The following is a 26,598-nucleotide window of genomic DNA, read 5'->3' as shown; positions in this document are numbered from 1 at the left end:
TTTTGGCAACGCTCAAAGGGTGTTTTCGTTTTGAAGACTCCCCGACAACAGTGCCATGTAATTTGCGCAAGCCAGATACGGAGCCGTTCATACCCAACGCCCATGCGCAGTAGACACAGACACCAAATTCTCCCCTGGCTGGACCTCGACTCCGTCCATTAGTCCAAACATCAGAACTATTTCTGGGAGTTACTTGCAATATCGCGCTATAATTAATATAATTTGCTGTCTCCCGACACCAACCGGCCATATGGGGAGGCTATACAGGATATCAGCTGCGTCCTCCTCAGATTGCTTATTAATCTGCTTTATAACGGAGCAGATGGATAACCATTTGACTCCATCCTCCCAGACAGTCACTACAACAGTCTGCATCCCCTTAACAATTGTTTGTATTGAGCCGTATTGTATTGTACCTAGTGATGCACAATATATCAGCTGCCAATATAATATCGGCCAATATGGCAGTTTTTTTACACATCGGTATCGGTCCGATATCAAGATAGGGCCGATATGGGCTGATGTTAAAAAGAAAATATTTTTTATTTATAATTTTTTTAATCTTTTTTTTTATTTTTACATGTTTTGGTCCTAAATAGTTAAAAAATATCAGTCATTTCTGAAAATAACTTACAAAAGTAAAAAAATAAATAAGCGTTTTGGAAAATAGCTCTTTATTTGATTATCATAAAAAAGTGTTTTCTATACAGAGATCGACATCGGTAATATCGGTATCGGCCAGAACAGCAATATTAATATCGGTTATCGGTCACAATTTTCACATTGTGCATCACTAATTGTACCCATTCTGCAATCTGTTAAATAACGTTTTCATCCATTTATTCTACTAACGTTACTACATTAATGTACGATAGCCTAAATGCAATGGGATATGCCAATCACATTAGCATGTAGCTAACAACATCATAGATCTTTTTGTGAGACTAAACTCTCCGCTATTGGTGGTAAATTGTGTTGATGTTGGTTGTTTCATCAACAAATGAGGCAGAACACAGTGAATGTATCCTTTTTTGTTTATTGCACTTTGTTTCTTGCTGAAAAATAAATGCTATGTTGCTAAATGGCTCACGCGAGGTATTTAAAGATGGCGGATTTCTGTTTTGACTGAGCAAGTCAAGTCAAGAGTTTTATTTGTCACGGCATACAAGTATACAGTGAAATGCGGGGGGTCTTGCCCGCAACGATTGTGCATAATACAATAAGAATCCAATAGAATGACATTGTGCAATAATACAAGTCATCAAAGTAGGGCATATCGGTACATGTACATACGTTTTTACAAGAGCATGGTAAGACATGCTAGGTCCTGTGATAGTGCAATACACTGTTAGCTACGGATGAGGCACTGGTAGAGCCAGTGCAATACACTGTTAGCTACGGATGAGGCACTGGTAGAGCCATATGAAATCAGTTAATTTTTTTTCAAATTCCGTTTTTATATTTCAGAATTCTGTATTTTGCCTTGTATAATAATAATAATGGATTGGATTTATATAGCGCTCTTCATGACACCCCAGTGACCCCAGAGCGCTTACAGAGTCCATTATTCGTTCATACACAGTCATACCGGTGGTGGTAAGCTACAATTGCAGCCAGAGCTGCCCTGAGGCAGACTCACGGAAGCGTGGCGAATAATCATTGCCTACGGCCCCTCCGACCACCACCAACATTCATTCACATGATAGAGCCATATGAAATCCGCGTTCACGGAATCGCGGACAGAATCGCGGAATTGACCAATAAAAATGGAATAGACTGTAAAACGTGGAATATTGCAGAATTTGGCCTAATCTTGACTGAAATTCAGTTTTTGGGTGGAACGTTTGGTGCAAAGCAAACATGATCGGGGAGGCGGGGACACTACAGCGGGTTACACACAACACGCAGCAGTGCTCAAGCGTCTGGCTGCTTTGGTGTTAACATCGTCAAGAAGCTAAGAAATTCCTAAATAAGCCCTCAATTCAGAGCAGAACAGTATCCTAATGACTTGTATGCCTCCGGCTATAATGTGTTATGCTAATTCTGTCAACGTTCTGTGGACTGGACGCGCAAAAACATGTGCGACACTATTGTGATTAAATAGCTAACGTTACAGTACATAGGACTATAGATGGAAATGATAGCTTCTTGCTAAATCTGGTGCACCCATCCATTTGTTTAATGCAAACGATTGTCATTACACACGGTTCTTTATAAACTAAATAAACTTAAATAACTATGCAACGTTACAGTACATAGGACTATAGATGGAAATGATAGCTTCTAGCTAAATCTAGTACACCCATCCATTTGTTTAATGCAAACGATTGTCATTATACACTGTCCTTTATAAACTAAAGGTTCCTAAATTATGCATTACTATATTGCATCACAATATAATAGATATAGCTAGGCTACTGACATTGTCATTGTGATAATGTCAGTAGTAGCTAGCTGTATCTATTGTTTACACTTGAAATGTGTATTTTTATTTTGTCACAATATCATTTGAAAAATATTGTGTAAAATTGAACTGTATTTCGGAGTTGCAGCACTTACAAACATTAAATGGACTGTTATATCTTATTCAATTGTGGACATTTATTCATTCCCACTTATTAAACACTATTTCTGATGGTAAAATGAGCATAAAAAGCAAAATACAGAATTCTGAAATATTAAAACGGAATTTGGGAAAAAATTAGGGATGCACAGATATGAAAATTGGCCACCGATACCGATTGTTCAACTAACACAATCGGCCGATACCGATATTTGTGGCAAAAAAAAAAAAGTATGATTTTTTTTTTTTTATATATTCTTTTGTAATTTTTTATTTTTTTTTAATGAAACAACTGTATATTTGTATGTGTATGTTTGTATTTGTAGGCCTCTTTACTTCCTTAAAAAAAGGAAACATCAAGAAATATGTTTATGGTATTACTTAAAAAAAAGGAAACATCAAGAAATATGTTTATGGTATTAATTCCACCATGCCATGTAGCACTATCCCTCTCCCAGTATGGTCTGGCGGCCTGCAGATGGATACTATTCTCTCAACCAGAGCTCTCAACCAATGCAATAGAACCATTTTGATTGACAGTCGATTCGGCCAATTACGTCACACCGCTAGCACCCACCTCCTGCTGTTCCTACCACCAATCGGCAAGCGTTTATTCATTTTCTACTTCCGGGCATGCCGCCATTGATCTGCTTGCGAGAACCACAACAAGCTTAGTTAGCTTACCGTAGCTAATACGTTAGCTGCCCGCCGACCAGCGCTCCACAGGATGACCAAACGAGACATAATGATTTTACTGCAACAAATGTTACAAATGTAATAAAACAAAGCCTTTCTATACATTTGTCTGATTGAAAACTTTATTAACAGATTGCAGAATGGGTAGTTGGGTACGGAATGAGCAACAGAATGGAACTGAGCTATGAACGGAGTAATGCCTTGCTTACTTGCTATGTTCGGGTAAATAATATGCTGATGTTATTGAACGTGTAACACTAACTATATAACGTTAATGCCACAAAACGAATGTTTGTGTCATTTTAACAGCAGATACTTTCTTAAATGCCATCTTCCCGAGAGAGGGGTGTTGACGGGGAGCTGTGATGGGTTCGCTTGGTTGTGTTATTAATAGCATTGAACAGCTAACCGAAAGCTAGCGTTAACTAATGTTAAAGGTTTAGCCATAACTAGTGATGCACCGATGTGAAAATTGTGGCCGATACCGATAACCGATATTAATATTGCTGTTCTGGCCGATACCGATATTTACCGATATCCCTGTATAGAAAACACTTTTTATGATAATCAAATTAAGAGCTATTTTCCAAAACGCGTTTTTTTTTTTTTTTTTTTTTTTTTACTTTTGTAACTTATTTTCAGAAATGACTGATATTTTGAAACTATTTAAGGCCAAAACATGTAAAAAGGAAAAAAAGATTTAATTTTAATTTTTTTTTTTTTTTTTAATATCGGTCCTATCTTGATATCGGACCGATACCGATGTGTGAAAAAACTGCCATATCGACCGATATTATATCGGCGGCCGATATATCGTGCATCACTAGCCATAACGTTACCTTGGCTAAAGTTGGGGCTATTCATAATCAAGCAATAATGGCTGCAGACCTGCAAGCAAAGTACAGCAAGTTGGCAAAGGAGTATTCCAACGTAAATCACATTTTCACCAGTAACGTTAGTCTTCCATCTCCCGGTAGCTCATGCTAGCTAACCTAGCTCATGTTAACGTCGTCAGTGATCGACCACCTCGTGTACACAATTAATGACATGTTGCGGACAGCCATATCGGTGACAATGTTTAGCTTTTAGTGCCAAATGATAAGAGTCTGAAGCGGAGTCTCAAAAGAGAATGTTGAATATTTAGCTTGGAAAATCGATATATCGAAACTTTGCGACCACGTTTCATGTTTATTTCGAGGAAATAATTTATCGCGATGATTATCGTTATCGTTTTATCGCCCAGCCCTACTTGAACGTGCTGTATCCAACCAACTTGCTGATTACCTCTTACAGAATGACCTCCTACCTAGACCCTATTCAGTCAGGCTTCAGGACTGGTCACTCCACCGAGACAGCCCTCATAGCGGTCAGAGGCTCTTCACTGTCCTGTTTCTCCTGGACCTCTCTGCAGCCATCGACACAGTCATCCCTCGCAGGAATGGGAGTGGGTGGCTTTGTGCTGGCATGGCTGACATCCTACCTCGACGACTGCTCCTGTGTCCCCCAGGGTTCGGTCCTTGGACCCCCCTCTTCTACCTCTACACCAAATCTCTGGGTAATATCATCACGTCTCATGTCTTCTCGTATCATTACTATGCCGATGATACTCTACTCTTCCTCTCCTTTCCCCCCTGAGATATCCATGTCTCTGAGCGAATCTCTGCCCGTCTGTCCAATATCTCTGCCTGGATGACGACCAACTAAGGCTGGATGGTATGGTCTAAAATGTATATCACGGTATAATTTGAAGCAGTAATGGTATACATTATGGTATATTAATTTATCTTAAAATGTCTATATAAATCCTTCTGAAGGGGTAAAACACTGGTATGGCAGCTATTATTGTACTCTTGTATTACTAGGACATATTTCACATAGTACAGAGGTATTTTACGAACATTTATTGTGCAAAACTGCCATAGAAAAATGCTAAACCTTTTCTCAAGTTACTTCCATCTCTGAAAAACACTTTTTTCATGAAATACAATCAAAGTGAAAATAAAAACTACAGCAGGACAGGAGGTTTCTTTCCATCAAACAACTCAAACACAATACAACTCCAACATAATTGACAACATAGAGAGAGAGAGAGAGAGAGAGAGAGAGAGAGAGAGAGAGAGAGAGAGAGAGAGAGAGAGAGAGAGAGAGAGAGAGAGAGATATAATAGGTTTGAGTTTGAGGTTTGAGCATCCTAAGCTGCCGTAGTTGATGATGTCACACCAGGATTGTCAACACACAAGAGTTGGAACCGTGAGCAGCCCCGATGGATAAATCGATATAAAGAAACGAATAGCCAAATAAATTTGAAGTTATCTTTTAACCTCTGTTGTCAAGCCTCATCAATATAACCCCCCCCCCTTTCCTCACTAATGGAACTGGTGCCGCAGAGTCACGTTAGAATGTTAGCTTAGCGGCTAGCGTTAGCTAGTTGCTGTGCTAAAGCAAGTCTCCTCTCAGCCTCCTTAGCCAAATTGAAATGCCAAAACTACAGTATATGGCAAGGTCCGTGAGCAAGTGGAGAAAAACTCAGTACAATTAAACACTATGAAACGACCACTGCAAACGTCGAGTGAATCGTCAAGTAACGTTAACGTCATTGCTACTGCTGTGACTAGCTGCTCTAGTCTACCGGTCACAAGGTATAGTCAAAATCCATACCGTAGCGCAAATTCATACCGTTTATACCGTATGCCGTTTATACCGTCCACCCGTACGACCAACAACCTCAAACTGAACCTAAGCTAAACAGAATTGCTTCACCTGCCGGCCAAGTCCTCCCCGCTGATAGACCTTACCTTTCCATCACAGTGGAAAATGTAGACAGCTAAGGACCTTGGTGTAGTCCTTGATGATCGGCTGAACTTCTCCGCAACGACCAGAACCAGCAGATTTCTCCTGAGCAATGTCAGAAGGATCCGCCCCTTCCTGACAAAAGAAGCCACTCAACTCCTTGTCCAATCAACAATCATGTCTCGCCTCGACTACTGCAATGCACTGCTCTCTGATCTCCAACGTACCAAAGTCAGCCCATGTTACCCCACTTCTTAGGGCCCTGCACTGGCTCCCCATCGCCGCACGAATCCACTTCAAGGTCCTCGACCGGACATATCAAACGGAGAAGGGAACGGCCCCTGCCTACCTCTGGTCAATGGTCTCCAACTACACACCCTCAAGACCCATATGCTCTACATCCTCTGGCCGGCTCAGACCCACTCCTATCCGAGCTCTGGGAGGGTCATCAAAGAGAAGCCACCTATTCGCAGTCCTCACTCCACAATGGTGGAACGAACTTCCCATCACAGTTAGGACAGCCAAAACCTAACCAATCTTTCGCCGTCGAATAAAAACACACTTCTTCAATCAATATCTGAAATTAAAAAAATAAAGAAAACACTAACCTTCTTACAGTCTTATACCATCCATCATGCACTCTTCCTACTATACTAATTATGTCTTTACTACTATGCACTCAACACTGCAGCACCCAAGTTTCAACACTGTTTGATGAACATATACTCAGCTGTAAGAGTTGTACCCTTCCTGCTGACTTGTCGTACAGAACTTGTAAGTCGCTTTGGATAAAAGAGTCAGCTAAATGTACATGCAGGGCTGTACGCTAAGATTTTTCACTAGGGGCACACTTGCCCCTAAATGAGAAATTTAGGGGAAAATAATATTTTTTAGGGGCACATTTTTAAATAACAATTTTACCATTATTAAAAAAATATGTTCCTCCTGCCTCATTACTGTGGTCCTTTTATTTAACATTTAAGTGCGTTTGTTTTCAGGTTTGTATCTTTTATAATGAACCAACTGAGAAAGTGTGTAAATCACTAATAGAACAAAAACAACAAACTGTGTGTGTGTGTGTGTGTGTGTGTGTAGTGCTCCTTGAATGAGATCACCACAACACACACACACACCATTGCATTAATCAGGAGGACAAGAAACTCTGCATACTTTTGTTTCACAATGAAAAGTGCTTTAGAAATCAAATTAATTATTATTATTGTAAATAACCCCATGAAAGGTTTATTATTTTTATGGGTAATTACCTGCTTCATATTTGTGATGTTACTGGTTTCAGTGTGTGCCTAAAGTGATCAATGTGTTGGGCCGTTTATAGAGATCTATGCCAATTAATGTTTATGTATATCCGGGACTTTTTTTTATATGTGACCTTTATTTTGAAAACAGTGTTGCGACGCAACCTTATTTACATTTGTGCTTTTGACAGTGAAATGTTCAGTCCAACTTAGCTCGAAGGAAAGACTAATCAAAAAGGTTTAATTGACCCGTATGAGGCTCTTACGGTAGGACTTTGATTGTTTATAGAAGTGGAATGTAATACTATGCAAAACGAGAAATAAACAGTGATTTTACCAGCAGTAAAGTTGCAAGCCACTTTCATTTCATATACGGGGAACCGTGACAATTAGGCCTAACAAAAATAATAGTTGGTTTCAGGTTGGTTGTCAGTTTGGCCATGGGTAGGTAGGGAATTTATTTTATTTTATTTTTTTATTTTATTCTTTCCCACGGCGACTATGGATAGGGAATTTCTTTATTTAATTAAAATGTTCACAACAACATGGATGCATGTACTCTGCCAGCATGTTTAATATCCATAATACTAAATGTTTGACTAAGATTTCTATGAAACTTTATTCTAAAAAAAAAAAAAAAAAAAATTTTTTTTTTTTTTTAATATATAATTTTTTTTAAAAACTCATAAAATATATTGGGTCGCACCTAAATCGGCAGGGTCGGTCGGCAACCTGAAACCAACCATTATTTTTGTTAGGCCTTATTAGTATTATCTTATTTGCATATTGTCTCATTATTAGATAGATAGGTTGATACTTTATTGATCCACTTTATTGATCCCCGGAGGGAAATTGAAGTAGACAGTATTTCACGTCCTAATATGGGGTTACTACTCACCATAATGCATGGCTGAACCTGAACGTTAAAAGTGTCCGTGTCCCCGTCAATCAATCACCACATCATCACGTCAATCATCATCATCTTATCATCTCTCCACATCGGACGTGGTTGTCATAAGATGGACTGATATCCACTCCGTTGTTCTTGCAGAGCAAAATTAGCTGCTTAAATTTATTGAAAGGAAGTGCTTCTTTGGCGATGCAATAGGCCATATTATTATTGAAAGGCAGAGGCCATATTCAGTTTCGTTTCGCTAGGAATTATGGGATTTGGTGTTGGATGTATAGACTACGCAGACAGGGACATGGTCTTTAATCGCACGATAGACTACAAGTACCAAGTATATAGCGTGCTGCGTGACCCAGATTCACTCCACGCAAATCTTTTTTTCACTCAGGCTATCGGCGATCGCAGTAAGTTCATTCATTGCCGACAGATTCTTTCATAGCACCACGACATTGTGTCGCACTGTACAGCCTTGGTTGTAGGCTGTTTTAAAAAAAATAATTATCCAATTTGTATGGATTAATTTAGGAGTGAAATGCGAATGAAGGGTTGAAATCACTACTCGCAACGTTGCTCCCAAATATTATTTTTCACTCGCAACGACCAAATGAAGGGGCAATTTGTGATCATCTCGTTGCAGTGTACAGCCCCGACATGGCTAGCTAGTAGTGTTGTCACGATACTGGAATTTCGACTTCGATACGATACCTTGAAAAGTATCGATACTTTCGATACCAAAAAAAAATTAATTTTTTTTTTATTATTATAATAATTTTTTTTTTTTTAACAAACTACTGAGCGCACCTTTCTAGTTATGACCCGAAAACAAGGGTACTTGAGAGAGAGAGAGAGAGAGAGAGAGAGAGAGAGAGAGGGAGATTTCTCCGGAGCTATGCTCGGTGCATTTATTAACGTTACATTTTCAACAACATTGCTGCTAATTGGACACTTCATGGAGGCGGGGTAACGTTGTGTCGAGTTCATGAGTGTACTGGTGTAGGATGGGCTCCGGCTCCGCTCGACCTAACGTTGGAAACGGGGTAGTTGTGTCGAGTTCATCCGTGTACTGGTGTAGGATGGGCTCCGGCTCCGCTCGACCTAACGTTGGAAACGGGGTAGTTGTGTCGAATTCATCCGTGTACTGGTGTAGGATGGGCTCCGGCTCCGCTCGACCTAACGTTGGAAACGGGGTAGTTGTGTCGAGTTCATGCGTGTACTGGTGTAGTGGGCTCGGCTTGACGTTACTCCGTTTCCATGAAGTAATAGGTGGCCAGCTAGCTAGCATTAAGCTAACGGAGGAACGACAGCTAACGTTAGCTAATAATAGCGTTGTTTACAAACTGAAGACAGGGCTGCGCTGCCCGGCTGTGAGGGGGAGGAGGCTGCAGCAGCTTGTGTCTGTTGCTCTGAGCGAGGAGGAGGAGGCGGAAGGGCAAGGCTCTGGCAGCGCGTCTGTCTGTCAACAACTTGCGGGAGCAAGCCAGCTGGTACCGATACTGCAGAAAGTATCGGTACTTCGGGAAATGAGTATCGAAGCCGTTTTAAATATTCAGTATCGATATGTATCGATACTTCGATATTTTTGACAACACTACTAGCTAGTAGCGGTGGACAATTCGGTTCATATCACGGTTTTCAGTTTGATTGCGGTTCAGTGGGGAGAAAACTAGGGGTGCACGATATTGATTTTTTGACCCCGATACCTTTCTGCTCCTCAAGGCCGATACCGATAACCGATATTTATTGTATTATAAAAAATATATATTTGATAATTATTTTTTTTCAACATGAAACAAAACATATCACAATACAATAATAATACGTCAAATATACTCGCTTTTCTGGACTCTTTTCGTATCACAAACAGTACTGTATTTGCAAATCTGGTATGTCATGTATAGATGTAGGCAGTACTGTCTATCTGTATGTCATGTATGTCATTATGTTATGATGAATTGAAAATGGGGGACCCTGATGTAAACAAGACGAAAGTCTTTCTCTGGTCTGCATCCCCTTAACAATTGTATGTATTGAGCTGTACTGTACCCATTCTGCAATCTGTTAAATAAAGTTCTCATTTATTCATTAATTTGCTGTCTCGTTATAACACAAACAGCTCACCATGAACTATGACAAGCTTAATTACGTTAGTTAGCATCCAAGCTAGCGTGATAACGTTAGTAGTTAGAAACGGCTAGGCTGCCTGCTTACCTGCAATAATGTTGTCATTTAACAGATAGACTTGTTAAATCATAATATACACACTTTGTGCTGGTCCTCAGTAAATGTCCCGCCGCCCGCCGGCAGCTAGTTTTGGATTAGCTTAGCCTTTAGCTGCCCGGCGTCGTTGGATTTTAATACACCATTGTAGCGGTGGTGATGTTTCAGGTGACTTATTATGTTGGATGTGTTATAGCTTGTTGCCCCTTTCCCTCCTCGTGGAACTTCTGCATTTGTTACAAATAGCAAGCAAACTGTTTTCCTCTGAAACTTTGAAAAAGTCCGACGACGCCGCCATCTTTTTTTACTATGTTGCCTCAGACTGAATGTCACCTGACTACGTCATAGCCAAGAAAGGGAGCGCTGGATTTGTGAAAAACTCCCTCTTCCTAAACCACACGCTATCAGTCGTACCACAGTACTGGCAAAACGGGAGGAGGCTATAATAAAAACAAGCGCCCTTCATCCCAATCCACCCACAATGGATTTCTTTTAACCAAAAAATTTATTATATATTATCGGAGCTAACAATAACGTTATCGGGTTTATCGGGATGACGTCATAATTGCTGATATCTGCCCGATAATTATCGTGCATCCCTAGAGAAAACACATACTTGTCTATTATTTATAGTTAATTATAGGTGGCTCTCATAAGGGGGCATGTCTGAAGATTTTTTTTTCTCATTCCGGCGTAATAAAATAATTGTGGGCACTGGGCAGTCTTTGCTCTGGATGTCTATGCCTGGAAACGCGTTGGATAATTATTAGAACATTCCGTCTCATGTCTGTTCCAAAATTAGACTACCTGATGCTGAAGTGACTAGGAGAGGAAATATTAACATTGTGGCTTGACTGAAATAACAAGCGCGACTGCATGTAGTTTGCTATAAAGGATTAAAGGGGAGATGAACAATATGAGCCTAGTTTGTTTGTTGTGTACTAAGGCTGAGCCCGAACCCTGTTTTTAGGGTTTGAACGTTCGCCAGGGTTTATCGAACGAACGTTCATAAAAAAAAAAAAAAAAAAAAAATGTATAAATATTTTTTTTTCATTTTTTTTAAATAATACTTTTTTTTTTTTTAATTGTATTATTATAGATCCTACGGAGGGCGGCATTGCATAGTCTATTGGTGAAAAACATGTTCTTTACAGTGGTGGCTGTTCATGTAAACATGTAATTAAACAAAGCACTCAGAAGAAAATAAACAAGCTACACTGCATCAAAAGTTACTACTTATGATAAACAATAGCCCTTGCAGTCACGTAAGGGGCTAGATAAACAAAGGCATTCGTTTTGTGGCATTAACGTTATATAGTTAGTGTTACACGTTCAATAACAGGTATTCACTCTTGGTCGACGGGGAGCCGGGAGGAGAGGCGCACGCCTCGGCTCCTCAACAGACCCGTCGGACGGGCTCCCAACACGCCTGCCGCCCGTCCACCCTACCACCATTCCGAGGTAGACGGTGGACTGGTCTGTTGAGGAGCCGAGGCGTGTGCCTGCTGTTGTTTCCAACGCAACCACCTCCCGCCATGAAGCTCGCGCTCCGTGGCCGAAAAAGGCTGGTATTCATTAATGATCCTTCTGCAGGTTCACCTACGGAAACCTTGTTACCGATTACTTCCTCGGCGGGGAGCTAACTACGGTTCCCCGGTAGCTACGGTAAGTCTGTTGACGCTTCTCGCAAGCAGATCAATGGCGGCATTGCCTGAAGTAAAAAACGAATAAACGCTTGCCGATTGGTGGTAACAGCAGAGGCGGGTGCAAGCGGTGTGTGACGTAATTGGCAGAATCGCCTGTCAATCAAAATAGAGCTCTGATTGAGAAATAGTATCCCGCTGCAGCCCGGCAGACCATACTGTTTGAGTCGAGCGCCTCGCATTCATATCACCTCAACCCCGTGCGCATCCTTTATTTTTTTTCACCGAACGTTCGAACCTATTAATTAAAGTCCGAATGTCATATTCAGAGTTTGTCTAATTATATTGTTTACTGCCTATTCGTGTTGTCAAAAATATCGAAAATATCGATACATATCGATACTGAATATTTAAAACGGTTTCGATACGCATTTCCCGAAATATCGATACTTTCTGCAGTATCAGTACCAGCTGGCTTGCTCGCAGTGTTCTACCGCAAGTTGTTGACATACAGACTCGCTGCTGCAGAGCACGCTTGGCCCTCCTCCTCCGCTGCAGCCCTCCCCCTCGCAGACCTGTCTTCAGTTTGTAAACAAAAGATTTTAGCTCTGAATATGGCCAGTGCAGAGTCTCCGCAACTTGTGCTTGTGGATAAAGAAAACAGCAGAAGTGCTATTTGGAAGTACTTCGGGTTTGAAGTAAACGACGAAGGAAAAGCTAAAGCGTTGTTACAGAGCAGTGCCAACGATACAGCTATTACTAGCTAACGTTAGCTTATGCTAGCTAGCTGGCCACCTTTATAATTACTTCATGGAAACGGAGTAACGTTAAGTCGAGTTCATACTAACTACACTAGTACACGTATGAACTCGACATAACGTTACCCCGTTTCCATGAAGTGTTTAAGTAGCAGCAATCTTGTTGAAAATGTAACGTTAATAAATGCTCCGAGTATAGCTCCGGATCTCTCTCTCGAAAATTGTTGTAGTTGTTTTAACCAAATAAAAAGCAGCAGCACTATTGCATAACCGAGTCATGTTTGCTATGTATTTCTTTCTTTAGGGGAGTTTGTTTCACAGTTTTAGCATGATGTTTTATAGATGGCTAGGTTAAACAGGTTTTTGTTTTTAACCCTTTAATCGCCAATGACATGTTTTGATGTCATTCCTCGCCATGCGTAATCTGCCAATGACATCGTCTTTGAGATCAATATTTCAAAAATCTGTCATGGCAATCATATTTCACCCACGGAGACTTGACGGGTCCTGTAAATCTCCTCTCAACTCTCCAACGGTGCAAGACCGCCATCTGGTGACCGATCGGCGAGGTGCCAAAACCGGAAGTGAGCGGCCGGAAGTGGTGCTCACCCATATTTCGTCTGGCCACTCGCTATCGCTTGCGGGACTCCAGCTTGATACACTGGATAGCGATCCGTTGCCAATAACTCAATAAACAACATGATTTAGACGTATATAGTATTATACAAGCTGGAACTGGACCAACAAGATCGACATCCCATAATAACGATCTTTTTGCTCCAGTAGCATCGCCCAACGCTACGAGGAAGCTGTGGTGAGTTTCAGCGTGTTTGATTATTATTATCCATATAAACTGCTCTGATCTATATATCGCCCATACTACATAAATGATTTAACGTCGGCCACGGACTTATAACACCCCCCCCCCCTCCGGTCACCAGCAGATGATGAGTCATGACTTTTAGGACCTTGTACAATTGAAATGTTTAATCTGACGTCAATCTGTATCAAACTACATTTGATGATCTAATATATGTATTTATGGCTATAACTCATGTTCTGCAGAATGCTGCAGAAAACGATTAAAACATATTTATACTTTAGACCGTATTTTAGTATGAATATGTGAATGAAAAAGTAGAACGCTGCTACATCCTAAACGATAGATACTTGACGTTGAATGGGCCATAGTAATGTCAATTTAGCAATACAATTTAAACAGTTATAGCCCTGCAAAGAAGGGGAACATCTCCATAGACTTACAGTGGTGGCAGAGAGGTGATTAAGATCAGAATAATCCCTGGCAGATAAAGGGTTAAGAGGGGTTTTATTTAGATTAGATCATTGTTATTTTTAAATGTCTGATCTAAAGATAAACAAATGGTTTTAAAAGTGTTATATTTATCTTCTCTTATAGTACCAGAGAGAAGCTGAGGAGAATCAACCAGCAACAAAAGCAAAATTTGTTAAAATATATATATATACATATATATTTTTTTTGTATCGAAAATATCAATACTTTCGATTAGGGCTGGGCGATAAAACGACAACGATAATCATCGCGATAAATTATTTCCTCGAAATAAACATGAAATGTGGCCGCAAAGTTTCGATATATCGATTTCCCAAGCTTGGACCAAACAGTGTTCCATTCTATGCATATGATCCAGTGGTGGTAGGTTGCCCCCTGGTGGAATATAATAATCTATGCACTGGGCCGTGTGTGTACTGCGTAGGAGAAGGTGCGCGGACTGATGACCGTGATGACGACATCAACTCGAGACAAGACATTCAGTTTTAGTGTTTGGAAATCACGCGGCATAATCACAAGAGAAAACATTCATTCAGACTGTATTGGAACAGTTGTATATAACAAAATGGATTTATATGGATTATGGACTTGGACACATTCATGGAGAATTCAAGCCGGGACCACGACGCTTCTCAAAGGGTTGACTTGGCTCGACACGCGAGTCGCAACGGCTCTCCAATTAGTCTCGTAGTGACCGGCGCAGCAAACAAAGTGAGTCTATTAATAGCCCGTCCGTCGGCGCCGGCATAAGAAGTTAATTACCGACAGAAATGTATATCGACGATAATTATCGATATCGAGTTATATTAAAATAATTTTATCATTTTATCGCGATAACGTTTTTGGCCATATCGCCCAGCCCTACTTTCGATACTTTTCAAGGTATCGTATCGAAGTCGAAATTCCAGTATCGTGACAACACTACTGCCTATTTTCACTTTTCTACTGTACTATAATTGTATTGCCTGTATGTCTTCTACTATTACCATGCCCATACCTGTACCTCCCCTCCTCCCCCATGCTGCTATGATGCCTGAATTTCCCCAAGGAGATCAATAAAGGAATAGCCTATCTTATCAGAGGGTGTTTTGTGTAAATACATTGAGGAGAAGAAGTTGTTTTTTCCCATAACGTTAACAGTATTGACACTTGCATACCTCGCATAGTGCAATTCTCAATCGCTGTTTAATCCATCTCCATCATAGACTAAACTAAAACTGGAATGCGCCCAAACAGCAGGCTTAAACAATGGAGAATATTATGTGATATAGCTCATCTTGGCCACTTAGGCCTAACAAAATTAATAGTTGGTTTCAGGTTGGTTGTCAGTTTGGCCATGGGTAGGTAGGGAATTTATTTTATTTTTTTATTTTATTCTTTCCCACGGCGACTATGGATAGGGAATTTCTTTATTTAATTAAAATGTTCACAACAACATGGATGCATGTACTCTGCCAGCATGTTTAATATCCATAATACTAAATGTTTGACTAAGATTTCTATGAAACTTTATATAATAAAAAAAAAAAAAAAAAAAAAAAAAAAGGATTTTTTTTTTTATATAATTTTTTCTAAAAACTCATAAAATATATTGGGTCGCACCTAAATCGGCAGGGTCGGTCGGCAACCTGAAACCAACTATTAATTTTGTTAGGCCTTACCAGTAGCCTAATAGCCTTAGCCATTTCAGAGACAAAGTGACTGACACTCACCACCTCGCCTGGACAAACTGAAAAGGATTCAAGTGTAGCGGGTATGAATTTCTAATGTTAACTGAACTTAGTTTTCCTTATTCTTAGTGTTGTATGACAGTAAATGGAAATAATCAAAGGCCGGTTACAAAAGCACTCCATACACACCCCAGAAGTTAGGCCACAAGGGTTCCACGTATCTGCGGCTTGGTAAATCAGATTGGGATTTTTAAGATGTGGAGCGGAGATTTGTCCCGACTTGTTTATTGCACGGCTTACAAGTCACTTCGTTCACATTCTCTGGCTCCCCTTTTTTCTTTGGTTTAAGGTGAGACACCCCAGGTGAATAGGCAAAACATATATTTGAATAGATATCACTATGAAACTTTCCCAGTTTGTTATGTACATAACAACTTAGAAAAAATGTATTGCAAGTTTTCTGAGATCTTATGTTTATATATGCAAAATAGGCATTACCTCATTAAATATGCACACATTTGCATAGGATGTTTGGGTATAAATACCAACATTGGATGATGCCAGATTTTTTAAAATAGTTTCATTATGTTGACCCATAACACAGTGAACTTTTTAGAGAAGGGATTGTGGATCTGTCTTTTTATCATCCCATGACTCAGGAAATGCTGACTACAGTCATAAAAAAATCTATTTTCGCCATGTTTTTTTGTCTAAATGTACTATAAATCAGGCTATGAATGATATATCAACAAACCCCTCTGTATAAAGATGCAGGGTATATATATAGGAAGAAATGTGGAAAGTATGGTGTGTGTAGGTGCTATGGAATGGTACATGTCTACCCTTGCGTGTAAGAAAAATGCATAAAAACTCATTTTTGGGAAAACGCCTTCAAAGTTCTGTATTGTAAAATGCCATACTTTTTTTTTGAAACAGCTATTTACAAACACAATACCTAATCAAACCATTTGTAATTGACAACCTAAACACATGCCTGATAACTGAATAATAATAATAATAATAATAATAATAATAATAATAATAATAATAATAATAATAATAATAATAATAATAATAATATTATTGAACTGACCAGAACTACACACAGGCTACAAACAGTGTAGTAACAATGTAGTACCCCCTAATAGGCAAAATTATATTTGAATAGATATCACTATGAAACTTTCCCAGTTTGTTATGTATAGGGATGGGAATCGAAAACCGGTTCCCATTGGGAACCGGTTCCTAATTGGCCGATGCCTGGAACCGTGTGGCTCCTGTGACTTTCGATTCCCTTATCGCTGCCTACAGTTGCGCAATAACGTTACGTTACCATGTAGCCATGGCAGACTCTATTTGATTCCTTAAGGGCTCGAAATTGCCTGGGTTTTGGTAATATGCTCCCGAAATGCTCCCGCTGTTTGGCTACTTCTATGTGCAGTGAAAACTACTTGAATGCTTTAGAACATTGTCATTGATTTAGTTTAGGGCGAGCTAAAATTAGCCGCGGAGCTAACGTGAGCTAACGTGAGCTAACGCTATTTAATCAACCTCACAAAGAGAGATAAACAGCTGACAGCGGATAGTACAGGTACAAATACAATAAAACAGCAGGTGGGGGCTGTTGTGTAAACCTTGTACTCTTTAGTTCACATATAATGAGAGACGCGAGTGCTTGTTTACAAGTCTGTAAAGTGTAAACCAGGAAGTACAGTGGTGCAACATACAAATGTGTCCGTGTAGCAACACAAGCCAATACATAAAGGACAGGGGCCCGGGCAGCTCTCTCTCTCTCTCTGTGTGTGTGTGTGTGTGTGTGTGTGTGAGAGAGAGAGAGTGTGAGTGAGAGACAGAAGTCAGAGGAATAACAACCTGTTATTCAATAGATTAAATTAGTTTAAGAATAAAAAAATAAATACATTTTAAGAGAATCTCAAATACATTATTTTATTTAAGTGTAGGCTATAGTTAATGTTTTATTTTTTACAGTTTTTGTATTTTTCTGACATGGGGGCTCAACAATAAATGACAATCAGAAATGTCAAGTTGCATGTTGTTATTCTAACCAGCTTAGACCCCGACGCTCTGCATCTTCTGGCCGCCTCAGACCTACTCCTATCCGAGCTCCGGGAGGGTCATCAAAGAGAAGTCGCCTATTCTCAGTCCTTGCCCCACAATGGTGGAATGAACTACCCACCCCAGTTAGGACAGCCGAATCACGTCCAATCTTTCGCCGTCGACTAAAGACGCACTTCTTCAACCATTATCTGAATAAAAAAAAATATATCTAACCCTAACTAACCGTACTGTCATGCACTTGTCCTAATAAACTAACCTACACTGTAGCACTCAACACTTTGATGAACATTGTTGCTCAGCTGATAGAGTTGTGCCCTTCCTGATGGCTTGTCGTACAGAACTTGTAAGTCGCTTTGGATAAAAGCGTCAGCTAAATGACTAAATGTAGTTCTGTTGCATTTCCAATTTATTTATTTAAATTATAAATTGATCAGGTATCGATAAGGGAATCGATAAAGAATCGAATCGATAAGCAGAATCGATAATGGAATCGTATCGATACAATCCTATCAATTCCCATCCCTAGTTATGTACATATAAACTAAGAAAAAATATATTGCAAGTTCTGAATTTTATGTTTATATATGCAAATGAGGCACTTCTCCATTAAATATGTGCACATTTATGGATGCAATAAGGCAAAATAAAGTAAAATAAACAAAATGTGTGTTATTGACGTTTTATTCTCACTAGTTTCATAGAAGACATGTTTAGGAAGCAAAATATAACAAAATCAACAAAAAAAAGTATATTTGCCTATTCACCTGGGGTGTCTCGCCTTAAAACCAAATCATTAACTGGACTCACTTCACACTAAAAGCTAACTCCGGTGAAATACACGAGTAGTAATATTTTGGTTTCCTTTTTTTCCACAAGTGGGTTGAACTTAACTGCTTGTGGAACTTTTTAAGTGAATATTATTTTTGTTTTAGGGATGTATTTATGCCTTCTACCATTACCATGCCCATACCTGTACCTTCCATCTCCTCCTCCCCCATCCTGCTATGATGCCTGAATTTCTCCAAGGGGATCAATAAAGGAATATCTTATCTTATATACAGAGGTTGTTTTGTGTAAATATGTTGAGAAGAAGTAGTGTTTTCCCATAATGTTGATAGTATTGACACTTGCAGACCTCGCATAGTGCAATTTTCACACTCAATCGCCGTTTAATCCATCTCCATCATAGACAAAACCAAAACTGGAATGCGCCCAAACAGCAGGCTTAAACAATGGAGAATAGTATGTGATATAGCTCATTTTGGCCACATACCAGTAGCCTAATAGCCATTTCCAAGACAAACTGACTGACACGTAAATCAATCATATTGTGATTTTTAAAATGTGAAGCGGAGATTTGTCCCGACTTGTTTATTGCACGGCTTACAAGTCACTTTATTCACATTCTCTGGCTCCTCTTTTTAGTTTGGTTTTAAAACCAAATCATTAACTGGACTCACTTCACTAAAGGTAACTCCGGTGAAATACATGAGTAGTAATATTTTGGTTTCCTTTTTTTTCCTGCAAGTGGGTTTGTGGAACTTTTGAAGTGAATATTATTTTTGTTTTAAGGATTTATTGAAGTGGAAAATAAGGACTGGATTTTGGTGTTTTCTGGGAGGAACTGACTGTTTTCTTTAGCTTTTTTGAACTGTTTGAACTGTTATACAAAATAGATTTAAGATTGATCTGTCGTTTGGCATTTTTATTGCTTGTTGGCCTGCCCTATAGTATACAGTATGTTTAGCTTTTTGGCATGCATTTTTGAGGGTTCAAGATTGAGTGTGGTGTTTTATCATACTGCTCTATGCTTGAGTCCTGTGTGCAGTTGCCTAATTTAAATGAAAATATGCCCTAACTGGTAGGGGTGGGACGATACATCGATCCAGATCGATATATCGATCTATTATCAATAATCAAATAGGATCGATGAAACGTAAAAAGATCGATTCATATTGCGATACTCTTATTTTGAAAATCCGGCGATGGCGACGTCATTGCCCCGCGCCCAGTGTTGTGAAACTCCATTTAACATCAACAGCACACAGCAGTAGCGTCTAGAGCGTCACTAGAGCAAGACTAGTGTGCCTATTATGTGACCCAAAACATGTCCCTGCTGTTTTATTCCGCAACGGGTCCAATGCATCTAACCTGCTTTGCAATCCTCGCCACTCCATTACAGTGTTGTCACGATACTGGAATTTCGACTTCGATACCTTGAAAAGTATCGATACTTCGATACCATAAAAAAAATAAGATAAATATAACACTTTTAAAACCCTTTGTTTATCTTTAGATCACACATTTAAAGAACTGTTCATCTCACTTCAATCATTTTAATTGCAGAACATGGTATTTTCCCAAGCAGACAGATGTAAACACTGTAATCTGTGTTGCATGTACCTGACAAACTGAACTGTTTGTATTACAGTTAGTAACAGTTTCGATTTTTATTTAAAGATAAGAGAGAGAGAAAGAGAGAGAGAGCGAGAGAGAGAGGCTATGCTCGGAGCATTTAGAGTAACGTTACATTTGCAACAAGATTGCTGCTATTTAAACACTTCATGGAAACGGGGTAACGTTAACCTTATGTCGACTGTAGTATTGTATGACCTCGACATAACGTTTAAACGTTAACGTTACTCCGTTTCCATGCAGTAATTATAAATGTGGCCAGCTAAGCTAACGGAGCTAACGGCTAGCAGTAGCTAACGTTAGCTGGTAGCTGTAACGTTACTAACAACGAATCAGCTGTTGATATTATGCGCCATCAGTAGACAACGTATCATGTATTAAACTAGAGTTAATGGTTTAATGCTACAGTGACGTTGAAAGAGCAGCTGTCACGAACCTCTTTCATTTCTTTATGGAGATCCACGTTGGCACTGCTCTGTAACACCGCTTGCAAATAGCATTGGTGCATCTTCAGCTTGTCCTTTGTTGTTTACTTCAAACCCGAAGTACCTCCAAACAGCACTTCTGCTGTTTTCTTTATCCACAAGCACAAGTTGCGGAGGCTCTGCATTTGCCAGCTTCAGCTAAAATGTTTGTTTACAAACTGAAGACGGCTCTGTGAGGGGGATGGCTGGACTCGGAGGAGGCGGAGGGGCAAGCGTGCTCTGAACAGCGCGTCAACAACTTGGGGTAGAACACTCGCCAGCTGGTACCGATACTGCAGAAAGTAACGGTATTTGGGAAATGAGTATCGAAACCATTTAAAATATTCAGTATCGATATGTATCAATACTTCGATATTTTTGACAACACTATTATGCCCACGTCACGTTAAAGATCGAAGATAACGTTACGTTAGCGTAAGCTAACAAGCTAACCCAGAGCCATAGGCAGAGAGAAGTGGGGACTGGGAAGGAGGGTGCATTCTCAGGATAGCCCCACTAACAGGATCTGGCCGGCTTTTCCAGCCAAAATACAGCTCTGTGTCAGTGAATAGGATATTAATATCGAAAGAAAATTAAAACAAACCAAAAACAGTGAACAGGAGGTCTATTTGTATTAAAAACAGATTGTTTTTAATTTAAATGTCAATGTCTGGAAGAGCTCAAAAATAAAAATGTCAAATGATATTTCCATTGTCTTTTTTTTGTTGATTTAAATGTTACTGATTGTGTTAAATGGGCAAGTCTCATATCGATCGCAGGCACCTGAATCGAATCGTATCGTGGCACTGTGTGATATCGGATACTATCGTATCGTTGTCCAAAGAATCGATATCGTATCGTGATGAAACTGGTGATTCCCACCCCTACTAACTGGCACCCCAATCAACCGGTCATAGTGTTACAATATTATGTTGATTGCTGTAGTATGTTAGTCATATTAAAGTCTTAGTTCTGAGAATCTTTCATATCCAAGCTAAATTGGTATTGTAACTGAAATATCCCAAACCAAATAGTTATTGAATAAAAAATGTAAGTGAATCGGGTTGTGAATTGGAATCAATTTGGGAAATCAGTGGCGATACCCAGCCCTAACTAACTAAGTGACTGATTTGGAATGTTATCAGTAATGATTAATGAATTAGGCTAAACCATATTAAATCGTTACATGTTTAACTGTATTGTTTTTGGATTGTAGACCATGGCATGTATTGAATCATATCATCCAGACCGAGAGGTCAACTTTATGTAGGCCTGGCTAGCGTAGCTTGTACTACAGCAGTAAAATGTTAGGCAATTTTTTTGTTGGGAAACATATTGCCTATTGCAATAAATAGCCAATAGTTTATGTATAATATGTTTATTTAAAAGGTCGGCAAATCTAAAAAAAAGAAAAGTAGGCAGACCGATTTGTCACCAGTTTTCAAACAATACTCTAGGTTCTGGGAATCCCACAAAGCACATAGTGTGGTGTAAACTCAAAAAGCTGAAGTCAATACTTGTTGTGGAGTCAGAGCAGGGAGAATCTTGGATCCCATTTAGGAAGGGATTTACTCACCCGATCTGTAGACATGTATATAAACATGACCTCTCCAACGCAAGATGACATTTCTCAGACATACATAATGCTCAGGCTACCAGGTATTAGAGATGTACCAACACCACTTTTTCACTATCAATACAGATTCCAAGTCCTGAACTCAGTATCGGCTGATATTACAGAGTACTGATCCAATCCATTGCTTGTCCTGAATAGTATGGACTTGGAATCGGTATTGGACAAAAATCATTGAAATATAATTAATTTGTATTCATTAGAGCCATCCATTCTTCAGATCAAGTCACTTTGCTTTGACTTCAAGCATGTTACACATGGTTCTTCTTGGCATCAGCTTTTGGTATTGGGGAAATTCTCCAATACCAATACCCTGTTTTAGCCTGGTATCAGACTGATATCCCATACCAGTATAAGTATCTGTGCATCCCTACTTGGTATATAGGTCAAAGGCACAAATGATCACAGCTTTGGTGGATCTTGACCATTCTCCATGGGGGCCCTGCAAGGATCTCAAGCCTGGGGGAAATTGAAGCAGCATGGACTCTCTTATCTGGCCCAGTCCGCTTGACCCCCTACACACACGGACCAAATGAAAAACGAGGGGGAGGCTACAGTGATAACCACTACCCCTGGAGCTCAATCACCCAACTGGCAGCTTGATCATAAAGTCAACATACAGTAGGAGGACCAAGAAAGCTAGCATGCTCCAATATCAAATGAGCTTTGGCATCTTTCTCTGGCAAGAAATGCAAGAAAAGAACTAACATCTAAAAAAAAAGTTTTACATACAATTTAGAAAAAGAAGGAAGTAAAGAAAATATTCCAAATGAACAGCTTTTGCATAAAGCTACTGTACTGTATTAATTTGGGCTATCTTCGACAAAATAAATGATTATTTTACTAATTAATAGTCATTGAAGTTGTTGACTGATTTGAAACTGACTAATCTACTACTAGGAGGAGGCAACCCTAATAATAATTGTAGTTCTTTCATAGTGTGTGGGAAGGGGCATATCACAATGTATTGTGATATGATTAAGTGGCTAGTCATTTTGATTAGCAGACCATTAGCTTACACCTTGACACCTGGCAATTATCCGACCACACTAACATAGCAGCAAGTAAACTAAAACAAAGTACATCTTTGACAAACACAAATGAAGTAGGCTATTAGGTGGCGAAAGCGCATTTAGTCCAACTCATTTTGAGTATTTGTGTTTTCCACAAGTGTTCCCTAAAGAATTTGAATTAGGCTAGCTATTCCAAATCTTACTTCAGAATCCTGACATGGGAAGGAATTTCAATAGATGACTGAAGAAAGGTATTCGCATTTATTTACATATAAAATATCACAAAGAAGGCCTACATATGAGAAAAATCCAAACTTTTCAGTTCCTTTGAGGGCATTCCGAGGTCAAACTGAGCAGGCCAGGTGTGAGTTGGAGGAGAGGAACACACCTTTCCTCAAAGACATTCAACCTGACTGTCAAATGAATGAAATGCTAATTGCTGATGGAGTCGTGGGCTAATGTAATGGTTACAGAAAATACTCTCTCATCCCACAGTACAAAACCTTAGTGAACCACAATATCATCCAGTACAAGCAAGTGAATAAAACGAACGTAATAGTATAAAACCAATGAATGTTAAGTGTTGATTAGTCAACGTTAGCTCGGTTAGCATCACGGATTGCTAGCTGTAGTAGCTAGTACTGGCTAGCAAGCTAACGTTACTAAACAGCATGGCAGAATTATTCACAGCAGTATAGCACATATCAACATAGTATCTATTTACACAATTATGCATTTGGCTATAAACTGACTACTTGCGTTTGGCCTGCAAAGCAGTGTTAAGTCGGCTAATGACAGATAGCAGCTAGCTGTCACACTCACCATGTTGATGCAGTGGTGCTGAAATGGACTCAACTCCAACAACTGTCACACTAAGCACCCCTAGTCGGAAGTCGAGCGGCGAGGAGCACATAAGCCTTTTGACGTTGGTTGTGCACAAAGTTAATTGATTTGTCATTCAAATAGCCATCCTACTCTTGCAACGATAGTTTACATCGCAAAAATATCTATTGAATCAACCTCGGTTCCCGAGCATTTTCAACTGCAGTAGAGGTCACGCCAAGACTCTGGGTATATATAGACGTCCTGGATATGCCTGTGCGCTGAGAGTGAAATAAACAGATTTTTTTGTCGGCAAAACTGGACATTTCCAAAATACCAATCAATTCGTCATTTTATAAATCATACCAGTTTGTTAATATTTTAATAGTATTAAAATAGAATGTTTATATTTGTGTTGATTTACGCAGGGATAGTCAAGGCCACGCAGAGAGTGTTAAAGGACCCCCCAGAACCGGAAGATAGTCACGCACACATGATGGCTCTATCTGCACCTGCATCAATTATAATGCTGGGGCGTCAGTGCACTGCTGCACTCGTAGTGCATTTTGCATTTAACATGTAATACGATTGCCATAGTTTGTTGGAGCGATGTTTTGGACAACACAATGGTTTGTTGAATTTATTTGCAGTTCAAATTACTCCAAACAAGACATGTAATTGTTCTGTTAAATCTGGGGCTTGGCAGTTTGTCTAACGTTATCTCGAAATGGAGCAATAAATAGTTAACTTGTGTTGTTAGCATACTCCACTGATTGAGAATGACAGATTACTGCTATACAATTTCACAAGTGGCCTACATATCTGTAGACAGGCTCTCTGATTTAATTCAGGCATAGGAGGCAAATCAGATTTTACCCCTACCCATGAGACCATTAATATGGAACAGAAGTTGGTCAAAGAGGAAACGTTGCAAGATTACTTAGGAAAAACCCTCCTGCCCATGTAATTGTTGGAGGAAACAATTACATTAGCACACCTGTATTGAGCCAATTCCAACTGTCTCAAACTATAGGTCAGTGGTCTCGAAGGGTATTGGTAACAGTCAACAATATATCAATCGTGTTCACTCCCATGGGTGAAATTTGACTCACCAACGTTATTCACCATAAGCAATTAACATACGCTACAGGAATATTTCTTAGTTTTAAGGGAGCAGAGACAACAGCACCTCACATAAAGAGCTAAAGAGAAATAAGACTATGACAACACTCATACTGTATACATGGATACAGTATTTAGGCCTACATTAATACAATGCACATTCATATTTTAGCATCATGGCATCCGGTGTACCATGAGATAGTTACACTGAATAGAAGGAGAGAATGCATAATACAACCCCCCCACCCATGCACCCAACCACCTCCAATGTACAGTCCCCCCCCCAACCCCACCCCACCTACCCAACCTCCTCCAATGTACAGTTTCTACGTCAAATGTATATACTCTCTTTTCTGGACTCTTTTTGTATCACAAACAGTACTGTATTTGCAAATCTGGTATGTCATAAATGTATAGATGTAGCAGTACTGTATCTGTATATGTCATGTTATGATTAATTGAAAATGGGGGACCCTGATGTAAACAAGACGAAAGTCTTTCTCTGGTCTGCATCCCCATAACAATTGTGTATTGAGCTGTACTGTACTGTACCCATTCTACAATCTGTTAATAAAGTTTTCAATCAATCAATCATTATGAGCATTATAGAACATAGACAATATTCCTGAGGCTGAAAAGTGGAAACATAAGCATAGTGCAAGGTTTGAGCGAGTACCACTTGGGTAATACCAAATAGTAACATACATAGTATGTGTGTTGACAGTCAGATAGTCCTATTGGATGGCAACACCACAGGAAGAAGTTGATGCACAGTAGGTATGTGTTTTTCTGTCTTAAAATAATTAAAGTTAAATCAATTTAATATGATTGGAGAGAATAGAAGGACACACACCAGGATTGGAGAGGTGTTCGCCATGGCATTTAAAGGGGCAAGCGGTTTATTGCATCAAGACTATTAGAGTATGCTGTGACTTTTTTCAAGTAATATGTATGGGACCATGAACCATAGACCTTTTCTAGTTTTCTTACATATGCAGTAGCCTATGAATTTTTAACCAAAATAAAAACCTATGTCTACAAGAAAGCAAACAAACAAACAAAGCAACAACAATATTAAAATGGCCAATGTTATGTACGTAGACAAAGTCTGTAAAGAGGAGTCGGTTCACCACCATCTTGATATTTGCAACTAGCAAAACAAATAATGGGGTTTTCCACTACAGTGCCGTACCACGCGATACAGTGAAATGCACTGGCCCAATTAGAACGGGGCC

General features: G+C 39.5%; 1 protein-coding gene across 1 annotated transcript in view; it reads right to left on the bottom strand.

Moving 5' to 3' along the window:
- The window catches only part of tmem161b (transmembrane protein 161B), an 82,279-nt gene extending 57,846 nt beyond the window's left edge, over positions 1–24,433 (bottom strand). Inside the window, exon 1 of the mRNA XM_084333220.1 lies at positions 24,242–24,433. Within this exon, the coding sequence (XP_084189346.1) occupies positions 24,242–24,244 (3 nt within the window). The 5' untranslated portion in view covers positions 24,245–24,433. The remainder of the gene's footprint in view (positions 1–24,241) is intronic.
- Positions 24,434–26,598: the final 2,165 nt, after the last annotated feature.

This window comes from Notolepis coatsorum (assembly GCF_963971535.1).
Source record: "Notolepis coatsorum genome assembly, chromosome: 1".
Classification (NCBI taxonomy): domain Eukaryota; kingdom Metazoa; phylum Chordata; class Actinopteri; order Aulopiformes; family Paralepididae; genus Notolepis; species Notolepis coatsorum.
Note: the sequence above shows the minus strand (reverse complement) of the source record. Positions and strands in the feature narration are given on the sequence as shown.